Here is a 16602-nt window from a genome sequence, read left to right as displayed (position 1 = left end):
TGAAACTTTTTCATTTTGTAAAACTCTAGGAAAAGATTCCTTGTCTATTTCAACGATAGCGTTGTATTTATCCTCATTCTGTTTTTGAATGAGAACATCAACCCTTTGTGGTTTATTAAAATTGGGATCTGCTAGCTGTACTTTTTGCAGTATATTCCAAGTTGAAATGTTTATAAATCTCTGTGGTTGCAAACTGGTTACTTCTTTAATCACTGTTCCCTCGATATTTGTTCAGAAATTATTTATTCTTGAATTTATTGTTAAGTTTACTCTGCCTTTGGATTCTACTTCTATTTTTCCAATTCCGTAAATTGAAAGCCCTTGATCTGATGGTTCCAGCTGCAATCTTTTTCTTAATCTTTCACTGATGAAATTGATTTGAGAAACTGAATCTAATAAGATTCTGCATTCAATTTCTTTATTGTTTTTATCTAACACAATGCCTTACACTGTGCCCAAAAAAACGTAATTGTTGCTGTTGTCTTCTGCCATATTAACTGTTGTATTGATTTGTGGTTTGTTTTGAACTACCTTATAATCATCATGTTATAAGGTTATGTTTTTGTTACATTTTCTGCAACCTCGGGAATAACATGTCTTTGTATTATGGCCTTTTTTTAAACAATTAGAACATAACCGTACTTCTTTAATTTTTGTCTCTTTTTCTTTTTGATTCATTTTTAAAAACTTATCGCAATTGTATATTGTATGGTATCTTCTTTATACGTCTTCACAATATTTAACTCACTTGTTTCAAGATGAAGTTTTTAAGCTTTCAACTTATTTGTCAACTCAGCTTCAGAATATTTAGCACTAATATGGATAACTTCAATGTTTGGTTTTATCTCCGATGGTATTTTTCATCCAGATTGTTTTCAAGCGCTGATTTAATTCTCTTTTTTCTTGACTGTCGTCAGTTTCAACAGTAATAACTCCTTTTCTTCTGTTTTCTATATTTTTAATTTTGATAGCTTTAAGCTCGACCTTCTTACTACACTCTTTCAGCTCTTCTTACATTGTACTTTTGTTTAGCAACTGGCTTGATTACTAGCGGTAGTTGCTTTTTCATTTTTGAATTTTTTTTTGCTTACCTCAGCATTTTTCACTATGTCAGTAAACGAAAAACTTTGATCTGCATTCATTTTTGTTCTGTTCAGTTTTTCTGAATCAGTTTTGAGCACTTTCGTTATTTTTGATACTTTTTCAAATTCTTTTTTCTGTGTTTCTTTAATTTTTATTTTTTTTTTTTATTTTTTTATTTATTTATTTATTCAATTTACAATTACAATTTTAAATCAATACTATATCTAACTTACTACATATAGAGTAAATTGAAATTTAACTATACAGTAGTGGAAGCCCACTAGTGTTGTATAGTCTTCTTATCAGATAAGTGTGGGGTGTTAAAAAATTTTAATTATTATACTTCATAATTGCTTTAAACAACAAATAATTTTAGAAAATAATTACATATGTGTAATACAAAACTAATCATAAAATATCAACTTATTTACTAATTATTACTATTATTTTATTTTATCTTTTTTTTGTTTTTTTTAAACAGTATACTTTTTTAAACTTAACTCAACATTTTAATTATAAGCAAACCTGCAAAAGATACTACATTACATACATCACAAATTATTCACATATTTTCTTAATTTACCTATATCTTTATTTCTTAGTTTTTAAATTATCAAGTACAACATGGATAAGTAGAACAACAGATGAATCTTAAAATTTCTTTTGAAATAATATTTTTATAAACAGATTTATAGTCACAGTTAAAAAATAATCGTGCAATACGCTCTTTGAAAACCGATATATTTTCAAATTCATTGATTCTTTTTATGTGCATATCTATAATATATCGTGGATACTTCAGCATAGCTAGATTCATTTTATCGTAAATTTCATCAAAGACTATCCATTTAAAATCATTTATATCAGCGATGTTTAATTTGTTTCGATAATCAAAAGGCACTGCTTTAAAATTTTTATCAACTTCACATTGCGCTGGAACATTTACTGTGGTTAATAGAGATAGAGATAGAGACAAGTCTGCGGTGGATAAAATTTGAAGTAGCTCACAGCAAGTTTTCTGACGATATAGTGACGTGCAAAAATAAAGTAAATCTTTTTCGTTTATATCCGGCCTTAGCTTAGTGACAGATTGGTTATGAGCAAACATTGCCTTAACATAATTTTTTTATATATAACTATGATTTCATTTGAACAGTCCATATTATCATATGACCTACTTAATTGCTCCAAATCTAAAACAGAACAAAAGATAAAAGAAGTAGTTTATATAAAATTAATAAATTATGCAATATTTTTCTCATCAGAATCGTTATAACTGTTATAATGATTGAGAGAAAAATTAAGAAAAAAGAAAAGCATAGTGTTAAAATGGCAAAAGGCACTGTTAAATTATTTACTCTCTAATCATTCTCTTTCAAAAGAGAAGAAAGAAAGAACTATAGTTAAAATTGAAACTACCAGAATTACTATTAAATATTTTCAAAATCATGATAATCAATGGTTAATAACCAACTTTTTACCATTTTTGAGAACTTTCGAATATCGTGAATTGCCTTAATATTAGAAGGGAGCCTATTAAAGTAAACTGGAGCTAATGTATCAAAAAATTTTTTAAAATGGGTTTTACGACTTAAAGGAATATTTACCAAATTTAAATTGTTAACTCTTAGACTGTATAAGTTGGACCTACGAATATGCATTGAGTTTTTTTTGACAAAAGCTATTAAACATTTATAGGCATAAAGATTTCATAGCGGAAGCACTTTAGAATCTACAAAGTTGGACCAGCGATGGGACCTCCTATCTTTTCTATAAATAATTCGAAGAAGACATTTTTGAACTAAAAGTAAAGGTTCAATAGAATTAAAATAAATCCCTCCCCAAGATACTATACCATATTGAAGTTTAGAGTGAACTATCGCATAATAAATTTTTAAAAGTAGACCTTTCGAGCAAAAGTTCCTTAGAAAGTAAAAATTTCCTAAACAAAATAGTAAATATTTCTGAAGGTTATTCACATGGGGTTTATAATTTAAATTACTGTCAATTTCAACTCCTAAGTATTTGAAAGTTTCTACAGACTCGATTTTAAAGCAATCTGAAGAACAGCTAAAATTTTGATTTATCGATGAATTTCTAATACAACACCCATTTGAACAAGTAATTTTTTTGCAATCAGTTGAATGAAAAATTAAATCCAAATCGGAAATATTTGCCTTTTTTAATTTAAAAGTCATTACTTTAGTCTTATTACTAATTTTAAGTCTATGATTTATAAACCAAGATCTAATCAAGTCAATATCCGATTCCAAGCTGACTTTGAGACTATTAAAATTTTTTTCATTATTTGAAAATGCACAATCATCAGCAAACCCTGTCACGTCACCTTTGAAAGGTTGATTGAAAAGTGAATTTATATAGATTAGGAATAACAACGGACCCAAGACTGACCCCTGTGGCACTCCAATGTTTATCGTACTACTTTCACTAAAGACATCATTCAGTTTTACTTTTTGAATTCTATCTTGAAGATAAGAACGAATAAAATCTAGCATAAAACCTCTGAAACCAGCTTTTTCTAATTTTGAAATTAAAATTCCATGATCGATGGTGTCGAATGCCTTAGTAATATCTATAAACAGAGCAGCTGTGTGGTTACTTAAATTTAGACTTGAATATAATTCGGAGCTCAATTTTAAAATAGCATCTTCGGTGCTTCTGTTAGCGAGAAAACCAAATTGCCTATTGCTAAAGAAATTAATTTTATTCAAATAATTAATCATTCTTTTTTTGATTAATTTCTCGAATAGTTTGCCAATACTCGGTAAAATAGAAATTGGTCTGTAGTTACTAATGTTATCTTTTGGACCCTTTTTATAAAGTGGTAACACTTCCGAGTTTTTTAAACTATGTGGAAATTCTCCACTGAAAACTGAAAGATTAAAAATATAACATAAAACATCGGAAATAAAGGGTGCGATTTTCTTTAAAACATTATTATTAATAGCATCTATAGTACATGAGTACTTATTATTTAAAGCCAATATAGAATCAAAAATTTCGTCAGGAGAAATTTCCAAAAAACAAAAGAATGCGGCTGTAAAACATCAGAAATTAATTTAAACTCATTAAATTAATAAGTTTTCAACTGTATTTTTAGTCGATTCAGCAAAAAATTCATTAAATTTATTTGCAATTTGTTTATCGTCAGTGATTATGTCATTATTACAAATTATTGTATTTATATTATTGTTAGGAACTTGCTTAATTAAAATGTCATTGACCACCTTCCATTCCATTTTAGAGTTACCAGAACGACGATTCAATTCAGAAGTATAATATGTATCACGCAAAATTTTTACTTTCGAGTTTATAACTTTGCAGAGGGTTTTAAATTCAGTTTTTAAAGTTCCATTGTCGGGATCCTTTCTGCATTTCAAGCCTAATTTATTTTTGATTTTAATTTAATTTAAAAGCTCATCTGTCATCCAAGGTTTTAGTTTTCGTTTATTTACTTTAACTTCGTTTGTTTCAAAGGAACTTTGAGAAATATGAAATTTTAGTATTTCGATGAATTTGTCATAAGTAAGACTCGGATTTGCTTCTGTTTTAACTGAATACCAACTTTCATGTTGAAGAAAAAAGGACAGTCTCAAGAAGTTAATTTTCTTACGAGAAATATTTTCTGAATCAGAAACGCGTGGAGACAGATTATAAGTATTTAAAGATAACGAAATCATATTATGATCCGTAATACCTAAATTAAAATTTCCTGCCACCAGGTCAAAGCCTTCAAAAAGATTTTGTTGCCTTAAAAAAATATGATCAATGCATGTACTGCTAAAATCAGAAACACGCGTTGGCGACTCTATTAAAGGTGAAAACCCGTGCATTGATAAAACTCGCATATAAATTTCTTTCAAACGTGACTCTTTCAAAATATCAATGTTTAAGTCTCCAATTACAACAACATTTTTTGATTTTTCCTTTAATAAAATATCATCAAGTTGATTAGGAAATAAAGAATAATCAAAATTAGTGTTATTCAACCTGTATATACAAAAAATTATAAAATTAACATTTTCAAAAGTACATTTAATTTTGATGATATCAGCAGTATCTAAAGAAATTGAAGTACATAAGTTTGGAAAATAATTTTTTATATAAACTGCAATACCACTAAAAGCATAATTATCGTTGCAATTACAATGCAAAAAATACCCAGGAGTATTGAAATTGGATTGCTCTGCGCTATAAATCCATATCTCACTTAAAACTATTGTTAACGGCGGACTATTTAAATATTCTAAATGAGCTTAAAACGTATCAAAATTCTTTCTTAAACTGCGTATATTTTGATGTAATAAAAAATGTTTGGATAAGAAATTTAAAGGAATTGTAGAATTACTAAAAGGAGTAGAATGCATTTAAAAGCTTAAAAAATTTTTAATATTTACTTAATTAGATATTGTCTAAATCACTAATATTTTTTATTATATAGTGATTTGCTCCTTCTTCTTTTCTAACAAAAAAAAAATTCTTCCACCTCTTATCCAAACAAACTTAATTTATTGTTTTTTTCGCAGCTCTTTAGCTTTTTTAAATATAAGTCTATTTTTAGATGTTAGACTTTGATTAATATAGATATTAGTGTTCTCATGTTTAATCCTATTTTTTACAGTTTTACTTTTAGATAATATATTTTTCTTAAATTCACTACACTTAAAAGTAATTCTTACTATATTTAACGTTCCGAAATCTCCGCTTTTACCTGCAACATTTCGGTTTATCTTGATCACTTGATGGCTGTTGATATCCTCCGGTCCTACAACCGTATCAAGCCAATTGCTTAAAATGTTACATGTTGTTTTTACGAAGTGCGAATTCTCTAACAGAGGCATATTCACAAGGTCTACAGCATTTACTAACGCCTTTTGCTCCAAATCATCAACCTTATTTTCCAAAAAATTAACCTTTTTCTTCAAGGTTATGTTCTCTTGCTCTAGCTCCAGCAGCTTAGACACGTACGACTCATGGATTTGTTTGATTTCGGCGAACATTTCGTAAACTTTCTCCGTATTCATGGCGTCTGTAGAGGGCTCCAAAATCCCGGAAGCAAATTTGCTAAGGAAGGTGAAGACAATGATTTCTTTGAACATTTCTCACATATAAATGACGTTTTTAAAATCCCCGAAACACAGCTTGAATGAAAAAATTGCTTGCAACTTTTGCATTCAATATTCTTTTGCTGTCTGTCGATTTTTTTTAAACATTTGTTGCAATGCATTTGTCTTTTTTGTTTTTATTTTATAAACTTTTCACTTTTATTACGCTTAAGCAGCAAGCACAGGAAAATTTTTATTTTTGTTTTTTATTTTTTCTTGTTTTTTAATTGCAAAAAAAAAAAAAAAATTAAAATTAATAAATTAATTAATAAGCAAAATTGAACTTATGTGTTCACCCCACAATGAACAAAATAAGACTGATTTAATTCCTTCAAGACGTTCAAAATATCTGTCTCCTATAGCTCTTAGCAACTCAATTACTTTCTTTCACTCTTTTTTATAGCACTTTCGAATTCTTATTTGTACTCATTTAAATAATCATTGTTCATTTTGACCTGAAAATCAATGTTCTGTAATATCACATCCAGATTTTGAATGTATAAGATACATTCATCACAAATGAATTTGATGCATCTATTAGAATCCAGAAGATTGCTCGCTGCTTGTTCTAAACCTGAGCATTCGATAGCACTATGGTAAATATTACCACAGACACCAGCACATCTTATTCCTATCTCACCGCTAATTTTAGTTCTACATTTAGTACATTCCGCCATAACCTGAATAGTTACCGGAACAATTATGCAAAACACGCGAATTTAAATAAAATTTAATTAACCAATATTTTATCCGAAAAAAATATACACGCCCGATTATTTTGATTGATTTTTCACGAATTTTGCTTGGATATCTATTGACCTTACATACATAGCTGCTCCATATGCTTTCTCGCTTGTATCTCCAAATCGATGTAACTCGGTTAGAACAACTGCATTATTACTAAAAACGAATCTATTTATTTTCAGTTTCTATTCTTTCATGTGTCCTAGTTTTAAGTAATCTTCTAAAAACTCAATATATTGTTGTTTGAGTCTTACATCCTTTCCTAATTTCTTCTCAAGGCTTAGAAATCTTCTAAACGCAATATTTTTGGATTCCCCCAGCACCCCTGGAGATCCCAAAATAATCAGATTTACTACAAATCTACCCTCTTGATCTCGCTCTGATGTGTTCATAAAATATTCTTCACATTTCACATCAGCTGTCTTCATAATTTCATTTGTGCTTATATGTGGAACTTCTTGGTGCACTTTTCCAATAACAAACCAGCCAAATACAGTATTTTGAAACATGGGTAAATGTTTGTTCAATTTTATTTGGCCTACCCTTAATAATTCGCTAAACATTTCCGCACCTAATAGAACATCAACCCTTTGTGGTTTATTAAAATTGGGATCTACTGGCTGTACTTTTTGCCGTATATTCCAAGTTGAAATATTTATAAATCTCTGTGGTTGCAAACTGGTTATTTCTTTAATCACTCTTCCCTCGATATTTGTTGAGAAATTTTTTATTCTTGAATTTATTGTTAAGTTTACTCTGCCTTTGGATTCTACTTCTATTTTTCCAATTCCGTAAATTGAAAGCCCTTGATCTGAAGGTTCCAGCTGCAATCTTTTTCTTAATCTTTCACTGATGAAATTGATTTGAGAAACTGAATCTTATAAGATTCTGCATTCAATTTCTTTATTGTTTTTATCTAACACAATGCCTTGCACTGTGCCCAAAAAACGTAATTGTTGCTGTTATCTTCTGCCATATTAACTGTTGTATTGATTTGTGGTTTGTTTTGAACTACCTTATAATCATCTTGTTATAAGGTGTTATTTTTTTATGTTACATTATCTGCAACCTCGGGAATAACATGTCTTTGTATTATGGCCTTTTTTTTAACAATTAAAACATAACCGTACTTCTTTAATTTTTGTCTCTTTTTCTTTTTGATTCATTTTTAAAAACTTATTGCAATTGTATATTGTATGCCATCCTTCACATATTGCACATTTTGCCCCATCTGTGACAGTAAATGAGTGGGAGTTATTATATTTTTTGGAAATTTGTGTTGTTGCGTATGACTTGGCTCCTAGGGCTTCAAATTATTGGAATCTCAACTCCAAAAATTTCATGAATTCATCTAAAAACTGAATTTGTCTATAAGATTTTAATGTTTGTTCGTATATTGTATGTGTATATTTATCTAATTTTTTATACAATATAAGTTAATAACTTCTGATATTTATTTTTTAAAAAAAAATAAAAAATAAAATAATTTTACGTTGAACCTTTTTATATTTTCTTTTATTCTTATTTTATTAACAATAATTAGTACCGCTTCAACCAATTGTTACACTAATAATAATCAATCATTTTAAAATATCAGAAATTAATATAAGTTTAGGAAAACTTCACCTGAATAAAAAAAACTCGATTTGTAAAACTTCATTTCAGCATTTTCAACACGCGCAACCAAAAATTCTTTTTCAAAAGTTACGAAATATGTAAAATAGCATTTTTCAATATTTTATTTTTGCGCGTGTTAATTTGCGTAACCAAAAGCTCATAACCCAAAAGTTGCGAATTCTGCAGAATATCATTTTTCAATATTTTATTTTTGTGCGTGTTAACTCTTCCACCCTTAAAAAATGAGTGTCCTCACTCGATCGGTGTTACGAGAACGATGCGCTGAAGAGATTTCTTTTAGAAAGTAGAGATTTTTGATTTGTGATGCACCATTTCTCGGCACTGCTTTTGGTGTCGTTTTGGATGCGGTTACATTTGCTTCGGATGCGTTTTCCTTTGAAGTGACGTTTTTCAATGCGACTTCTACCTTGGGTTCTATGTCGACGATCTTTAGCTGTTTTCTTCTTCTTATGGTGATAATTATCGACGCTTTCAGAAACTCAATTTCTTGGGTGTTGTTGATGTTAACATCTCTTAGTGATTCTAAAGATAAATGTTCATGCACTTCTTGTCTGATCATTTGGGGTTGAAGGATAGCCGGTAATATTTTGCTGGTTGATAATTCTTTTGTGAAAAAAGGTTCTCCGTCGATTGTGGCTGTAGAAATTTGAATAGTCAAGAGGTAAGTACCATTGATGTATTTCTCTTCGTTGTCTATTAAGATTACTCCTTTATACTGGTTAAGGAGGATGATACCATCTTCTACTGCTTCTACACTAGGGATGTGATTATTATCCTCTTAGTAGTGGCAACACACAGGTGGAATTTCCTAAACTTTTGATGTTATTTTTATTACATATTGTTATGTGACTTAAGTTTTTACAATTTTTTACAATTTTAAATTAATTATTTCTACTATAGAGTAGTTGGTTGAAGTCAAGTTTTATTACATTATTACCATTTTTTATTAGTTTTATTACTAATTTATCATATAAATCATTTTTTGTTATTGGTATTTCTATAAGGAAAAGCAAACAAGTTTATTTCCTCTGCATTTTAACCTCACCATTTGTAGTAATTGCATTCAAAAACGAATCATTCAACTTTTCTGTTTGCTTATTAAGTGTCACATTCAGTTCTTCCCTTTCCATTTTAAAAGAATTCATAATGTCGTATATATTTTCTATTTCCTTTTCTTGTTCGGTTTTTAGTTTACTTAGTCTTTCCATGTACCTGTTTTCAATTGCTTTAAGCAACAATATATTTCATTTTCATTGTTTTTTATAGTATTTTCAAATTCATTCTTGTACTCCTTTAGGCGAAAATAAATTTGCAGGTGTCACATTATTTGAGGTAGAACTTGATAAAGGTTTCGTCTCTTCGTTGTTTTCATTTATTAACGTGTCATTCGATATTTGAATTTTTAATTCACGAACATAGGTAGTGTAAATTCTCAACAATATATCAACACAGGGTAAACTTGGTAACCAAAATTTATTGAATTGATATGGTTGTTCAGAATATCTGATGTTAAAAATGAAAAACACTAATTCTTGTTCTTCAACCTTTTTTTAACTTTATTTTCTACATATCAATACTTATATACTAAATTTACAATCAGACATATCCCTACTCCAATTTATTTTTAAACTATTAGTTTTAAGTTATCATAATTTTTATTAAATTACAAAAAATATTTTATTTACAATATGAAACAATACAAATTCAAAATTATATTACACACAGATATCAGTTAAACCTAATTATTTACACATAACCAAAACTGATAATTTTATGACAGTCGCAACAGATGAATCTATTTTTAAATCGTTTTTATTTTTATAATCTTTTACAATTCGTAATACATAATAAGAATTGTTGTATCCTTTTCCTATTGTAGACATTATACAAATCTATGACTGTAATATGTTACTAGCAAATATTCCTATCATAAACATAATTTATTATCTATTGCTCTTATGTTGTTGCACTTGGGGTATTAAGTGTGGCTGCAGAAATGAATTGCTGAAGTTGCCGTCGATTATTTTAAACGTTTGAAGGATCTGCTATTTATCTTTTAACAAACAGTTTTGATTAAATGTTATTATACCATTGTCTTGCAATTTCATTTGGTATGCAGTATTATTGCAAACTAAATTATACAGATATTCGCTGTCTAATGAGTAAAACCATGAATTTTTTCTGATGATTTGAATCCATGTTCTACTTGGTTTAGTTATTTTGATATTCATCTATCAACAATTTATTGTTGTGCTATTAAATTGAATTGAATTGAAGTGGCCGGAGTTGCTTACATAGATAATTTTCATTGTTATACGAAATACAATTATGCGGTATGCCATTCAGCTGTTGATAAGTATCTTTATGTAGATTATGTAGATTTGTCATCAAAATTTCCTTGTCAGGTTCTATACTAACAAATGTGTTGTTTATTCTCGTTGGATGGAATTCCAAAGATCTTATTAAAGGACTACTTAACGTGAATATTCTAGACAACTATTCTAGACAATTGTCTGCCTTGTAAAATCCAATATCTCTGTCTGGAAATGGCTAATAATGCCAACGGTCTGGCATGCAAATGTTGAATGTGTAAGTGATTCATAAGTAATTTTGACACAATGTCTGTACCCCGAAGCATAATAGGATGTTTTGCGAATTCGGTGACTGCAGCGTTGTTTAATCTTCCCCCTACTCGTATAATTGCAGTCGATAAATGGTGTTAGTGAAGACAATCGACTATGTGGTTTTACTAATGTTTTTTTTAAATCTTTGAGTTCTTCTTGAAAATGATTTTTTTGGACTTCTCTAACTATTTCTAATAAGGCTTCATTTAACTCATCTAGAAATCAAATCTGCTGGATTACTTTTTGTGTTGACATAATTCCATTCTTGTACTCTAATAAATTCTTGAATAAATGCTCCTCGGTGCGCAACAAATATTTCAAATGCTGAAGACTCACTTTTTATCCACGATAAAATAATCTGAGAGTCTGTCCAATAGTATGTTGCATCTGCTTTTACTTGAAATGCTTCTTTCACTTTGATCATCAATTCTACTGCTAATTATGGCGGCGCATAGCTCCAGTCTTGGAATTGTTAATATCTTTTTAGGAGCCACACGTGATTTTGAACATAGCATTTTACTTGTAGTTGTGCCAGAAACATCAATAGATCGTACATAAACTACTGCTCCAAATGCCTTTTCACTTGGGTCTGAAAATGCATGCAATTCGATTCTAGTTGACATTTTATCTCCAAATACGTGACGTTTTATCTTCAAATATTTTAATGCGGTTATGACGATAATTTACCCATTCATCTTTTAAATCTTTTGCAATTTCCGTATCCCAGTCGCTACCATTTATCCATAATTGTTGAATTATCATTTTTGCTTTTATTATTATTGGATTTAAAAGACCCTAGGGATCAAATAGTGTAGCAGCTTCAGATACTATCTTTCTTTTCGTCCACTTCTGTGAGCTTTCTGGTTGTGAACATGGTGTTGTAAAAGCAAAGGTATCCATGCTTGGCTGTCATGATACTCCCAATGTTTTTTTGTATGTAGATTCTTCACCATTGAACGTTTTCTCTTCTTCTCTTTGTGTTACTGGAATTTCTTCTATAATTCTGTAATCATTAGATGCCCATTTACGTAATTGAAGCTGAGCTGAACCGTGCATCTGTTTTATCTGGTTTTTCATTTCAATTATTCCAACTTTTGTATCACAACCTGTTATGACGTCATCTATTGTACATAGAAATTATTCATTGCTTTAGCAGCTTCAGGATATTTTACTGCTTCCTCTTCTGATAATTGTTTAAGGCATCGATTTGCCAAGTACGGAACTGTTCTAGTACCATACGTTACTGTCGTTAATCGATAATATTTGATATTTTCTTGTGGATTTTCTCTCCACAGTATTAACTGTAGATGCTGATCCTCTAGTACCACCTTAATCTGCCTGTACATCTGCTTGATGTTGGTAGCGAAGTAATATGTCAAATAAATCATGCTGTACTTTTGCGCCCTTCATTATGATGTCGTTTAACGAAAGATTACTCGTTGTTTTGCATGAAGCATCAAAAACTACCCGTAATTTAGTAGTGCTGTTCGATGGCTTGATTATACCATGATGCGGCATAAAATAATGGATATTAGGAATTTCATTTTCTTTCAATTCTTTCATATGGTTCAATTCTGCATATTCCCTCATGAACTGAATGTATTCATTTCTTAGGTTGACATTTTTTGACAGTTTGCTTTCCAAGTTTAAAAATTTTGGCATTGCTATATTTTTTGAATTTCCTAATAAGCTATCTGTTAATGTTGAATGTTGCTTATTTCAACAAAATTATTGGTTTGCTTCTGTTGTGTCACCAAGAATCGTCCAGCCGAATACTGTTTTTTGTAATATTGGTAAATCTGCTCCCAGTTTGAATTTGCCCCCGTTCACACATTCTGCATACATCTCAACGCCTAGTAGCATATCCACTTTCTGCGGACTATTGAAGTGTGGATCAGCTAACTTTGTTGACGCTGGTATTGACCACTGTGATATGTCAATATATTTCTGCGGTTGACAAGTAGTTATTGATCTTATCACATTAGCTTCAATACTAGTATCAAACATACTTGTTTTTGACATAATTTTAACAATCAGTCGATTTCTAGATTGAACTTGACAGTTTCGTACACCATAAATGTTCAAACTTTCACTTATTACTCGACATAATACTCGACATTCGATTGGATTGTTTGCTTTATTAAGTACTTGAACTATTGCCACTCCCAAAATTATATATTTTGCAGTTTCAACCTCTGACATTGATATATTAACTGTCGCTTGTTGTTTTGTAGTGGAACCTTGACTAACTTCCTTTTTGTATAAATCATGAATCAATGTGTTGTGCTTTTGCTGACATTTTCTACAGTTACTCAAAACACATTTTTTCCAAAAGTGGCCTTTCTTGAAGCAATTTGTGCATAAATTGTGCTTCCTTGCACATAAGCCTTTTTCTTGGGGCATCATTTCTAAAAACTTTGAACAGTTAAATAATGAATGTTTTTCTTTACATACCAAACATCCACTATTACTATTTAAGATGACTCCTGTTGTTACGTAAGCCGTTTTCTGGAGTTTTGGTGACTTGCCTCTACTATCACCTATAGCTTCTAGCACTTGAAATCTTGCTTGAATAAACCTGAGAAACTCTTGTAGACTCTGTAGTTCTTAGGTATATTGTAAAGATTGCTCATATAGCACATGAGTGTCTTTGTCAAGTTTCTTCATTAAAATATGTAATAGAATTGGATTCCAATTATTGTAAACTTCCAATTCTAAATTTTCTAACATCATGATACATTCTTGTATTGTGTTAAATAGACCTTTAATTGATTTACTTAACCCAGGTACAATACTTGGTTGTCCTATTAACTTATCCAAAATGTTTGTTACTAGTAACCTTGTATTATTGAACCTCTCTTCTAATAGCTTCCAAGCTACAGAGTAATTTGCATCTGTTATTGTAAGATGTCTTATATATCTCTCTGCTTCTCCCGTTAAATTCATTTTTAAATACCACATTTTCTCTGTATTTTTTAGTAATTTTTGTATATCTATCATCTGACTAAACATATCTTTAAATTGTGTCCATTTGCAGTAATCACCATTAAACTTCGGAATATCGATATTTGAAAATTTGATGCTAGGTGTCACCTCCTTGCTTGCTTGACTAACTGGATCTTGAGGTTATGTACTGCCATAAATTTTTTAATTCGTCTAATTTGTTCTTGTAATAGTTATCGTGCTGATTCTGAGTTACAATTTTTTGTAACATGTAATTTAATTGCTGCTGTTTTCGATGACAAATCCAAATTAACTTTTGTAATACTGGATTATCAATAACATGTTCAGGTTTTTGCACAACATCTTTGATTTCTAGAACACCTGGTTTGTTTAGGCTTAAGTTCTGCAATTTCTCATCAAATTCAGTCTTGATTTTTCTGTAATATTCTTGCACATTTTTATAACACTCTTCCGTGAAATATAAATGACCTCTTTCTTTTTCGTACTTGGCTCTGATGTCATCATCACCTTTGTCAAACAATGCCCATAGTTGCTCTGATTTTTTCAATTTGTCTTGGACTAACTTTTCGGTCTTCCTTTCTTCGGTAACTTCGTATATTGACCGTACACTTCCTTCAATTGCTTAATAATTTTGCTTTGACTTGCAGCTGCTGACTCCATTTTACTTCTCGCGACTAGCCGTGACGACTTCTTTTATTACGATTACTTGATGCTGATCTGACTCCTTAAATACACGATGCTTGTCGTGTTGTATTAACGTTGGCCAGATCACGTCGGGGTCACCAGAATGTAAAATCTTGACTGCAACTCTGAACAATATATCAACACAGGGCAAACTTATTTAATTTAGAGTTTATTATTCATTGCTCTTATCCCTTTTATTGTTAAGGTTTTAAAAATACAAAATTAGGTACATAGTAAATTTCTACAACTGATATGTGAATTGATAACCAGTTGTTGTTGTTGCGTCCTAAACAGGTAGCTTCATAAGTTTTGAGCATATTATTTTGTGATTAATCATTTTCGTTAAACTGTAGTTACTAGTAACCAATTTTTTTAACCAACAACAACCAGTTCAAACAACGAAACAAAATTACATTTGTAACAGCGAAGAACACGCAAAGCGTCAAACACCTTACAACGTTCCCATCCAATTGAAACTTTCTCATTTTGTAAAACTCTAGGAAAAGATTCCTTGTCTATTTCAACGATAGCGTTGTATTTATCCTCATTCTGTTTTTGAATGAGAACATCAACCCTTTGTGGTTTATTAAAATTGGGATCTGCTAGCTGTACTTTTTGCAGTATATTCCAAGTTGAAATATTTATAAATCTCTGTGGTTGCAAACTGGTTATTTCTTTAATCACTGTTCCCTCGATATTTGTTCAGAAATTATTTATTCTTGAATTTATTGTTAAGTTTACTCTGCCTTTGGATTCTACTTCTATTTTTCCAATTCCGTAAATTGAAAGCCCTTGATCTGATGGTTCCAGCTGCAATCTTTTTCTTAATCTTTCACTGATGAAATTGATTTGAGAAATTGAATCTAATAAGATTCTGCATTCAATTTCTTTATTGTTTTTATCTAACACAATGCCTTACACTGTGCCCAAAAAAACGTAATTGTTGCTGTTGTCTTCTGCCATATTAACTGTTGTATTGATTTGTGGTTTGTTTTGAACTACCTTATAATCATCATGTTTTTGTTACATTTTCTGCAACCTCGGGAATAACATGTCTTTGTATTATGGCCTTTTTTTAAACAATTAGAACATAACCGTACTTCTTTAATTTTTGTCTCTTTTTCTTTTTGATTTGTCATGGGAAAGTTTTGATTATTGTAATTTGAATATTTGGAAGTTTGCTTTAATTTGCTATTAAATGATTTCATATAGGTTTGTGTAATGAAATATGAGAGTTTAATTGCAACGTTGAATTTTAATTTTAATTCAGCGTTAATATTTTGTTTTTGGTAGATCACGTTGCGATTAAATGATTTAAAATAAGTTTACGTAATAAAGTATGTGATTGAATTCGCAACGTTCGATTTAATTTTAATATATAGTTAAGTTTTTATTTTTTGGTATTTGTGGCGTAAGAGAGTATAACTTGCATCCTATAACTACTTCTAACAGGTGGGCTGAAAAGTCCGTATCGTTTCAATGAAAAAATATTTTTTTTGACAAATTTCGCTTTTATTATTCAACATAGTCGCCTTCAAGAGCGATACAGCGATTATAACGGTCTTCAAGTTTCTCGATACCCTTCCGGTAGTAATCCTTCGGCTTGTCCTCAAAATAGGCTTCAGTTTCGGCGATGATTTCTTCGTTGGTGTGAAATTTTTTTCTAGCGAGCATTCTCTTAAGGTCCGAGAAGATGAAAAAGTCGCTTGGGGTTATTTCACCATATTTGGTTGGTTGAT

At 30.1% G+C, this 16602-nt stretch overlaps 2 protein-coding genes across 2 annotated transcripts; both read right to left on the bottom strand.

Moving 5' to 3' along the window:
- Positions 1–7138: 7138 nt before the first annotated feature.
- LOC129605961 (uncharacterized) lies at positions 7139–9721 on the bottom strand. The gene is made up of 2 exons (XM_055515998.1): positions 9637–9721; positions 7139–7830 (listed from the first exon to the last, which is right to left on the bottom strand). Exons 1-2 carry the CDS (start codon positions 9719–9721, stop codon positions 7139–7141), a joined length of 777 nt encoding a protein of 258 aa, XP_055371973.1.
- A 3222-nt stretch (positions 9722–12943) lies between these two features.
- On the bottom strand, positions 12944–14176 carry LOC129605960 (uncharacterized). Its single transcript, XM_055515996.1, has 2 exons — positions 13856–14176; positions 12944–13813 (listed from the first exon to the last, which is right to left on the bottom strand). Exons 1-2 carry the CDS (start codon positions 14174–14176, stop codon positions 12944–12946), a joined length of 1191 nt encoding a protein of 396 aa, XP_055371971.1.
- Between the last annotated feature and the right edge of the window lie 2426 nt (positions 14177–16602).

The sequence above is a fragment of the Condylostylus longicornis genome, unplaced genomic scaffold (genome assembly GCF_029603195.1).
Source record: "Condylostylus longicornis isolate FDR11 unplaced genomic scaffold, ASM2960319v2 ptg000016l, whole genome shotgun sequence".
In the NCBI taxonomy this organism is placed as follows: Eukaryota; Metazoa; Arthropoda; class Insecta; order Diptera; family Dolichopodidae; genus Condylostylus; species Condylostylus longicornis.
This window is presented reverse-complemented; position numbering and strand designations above follow the sequence as displayed.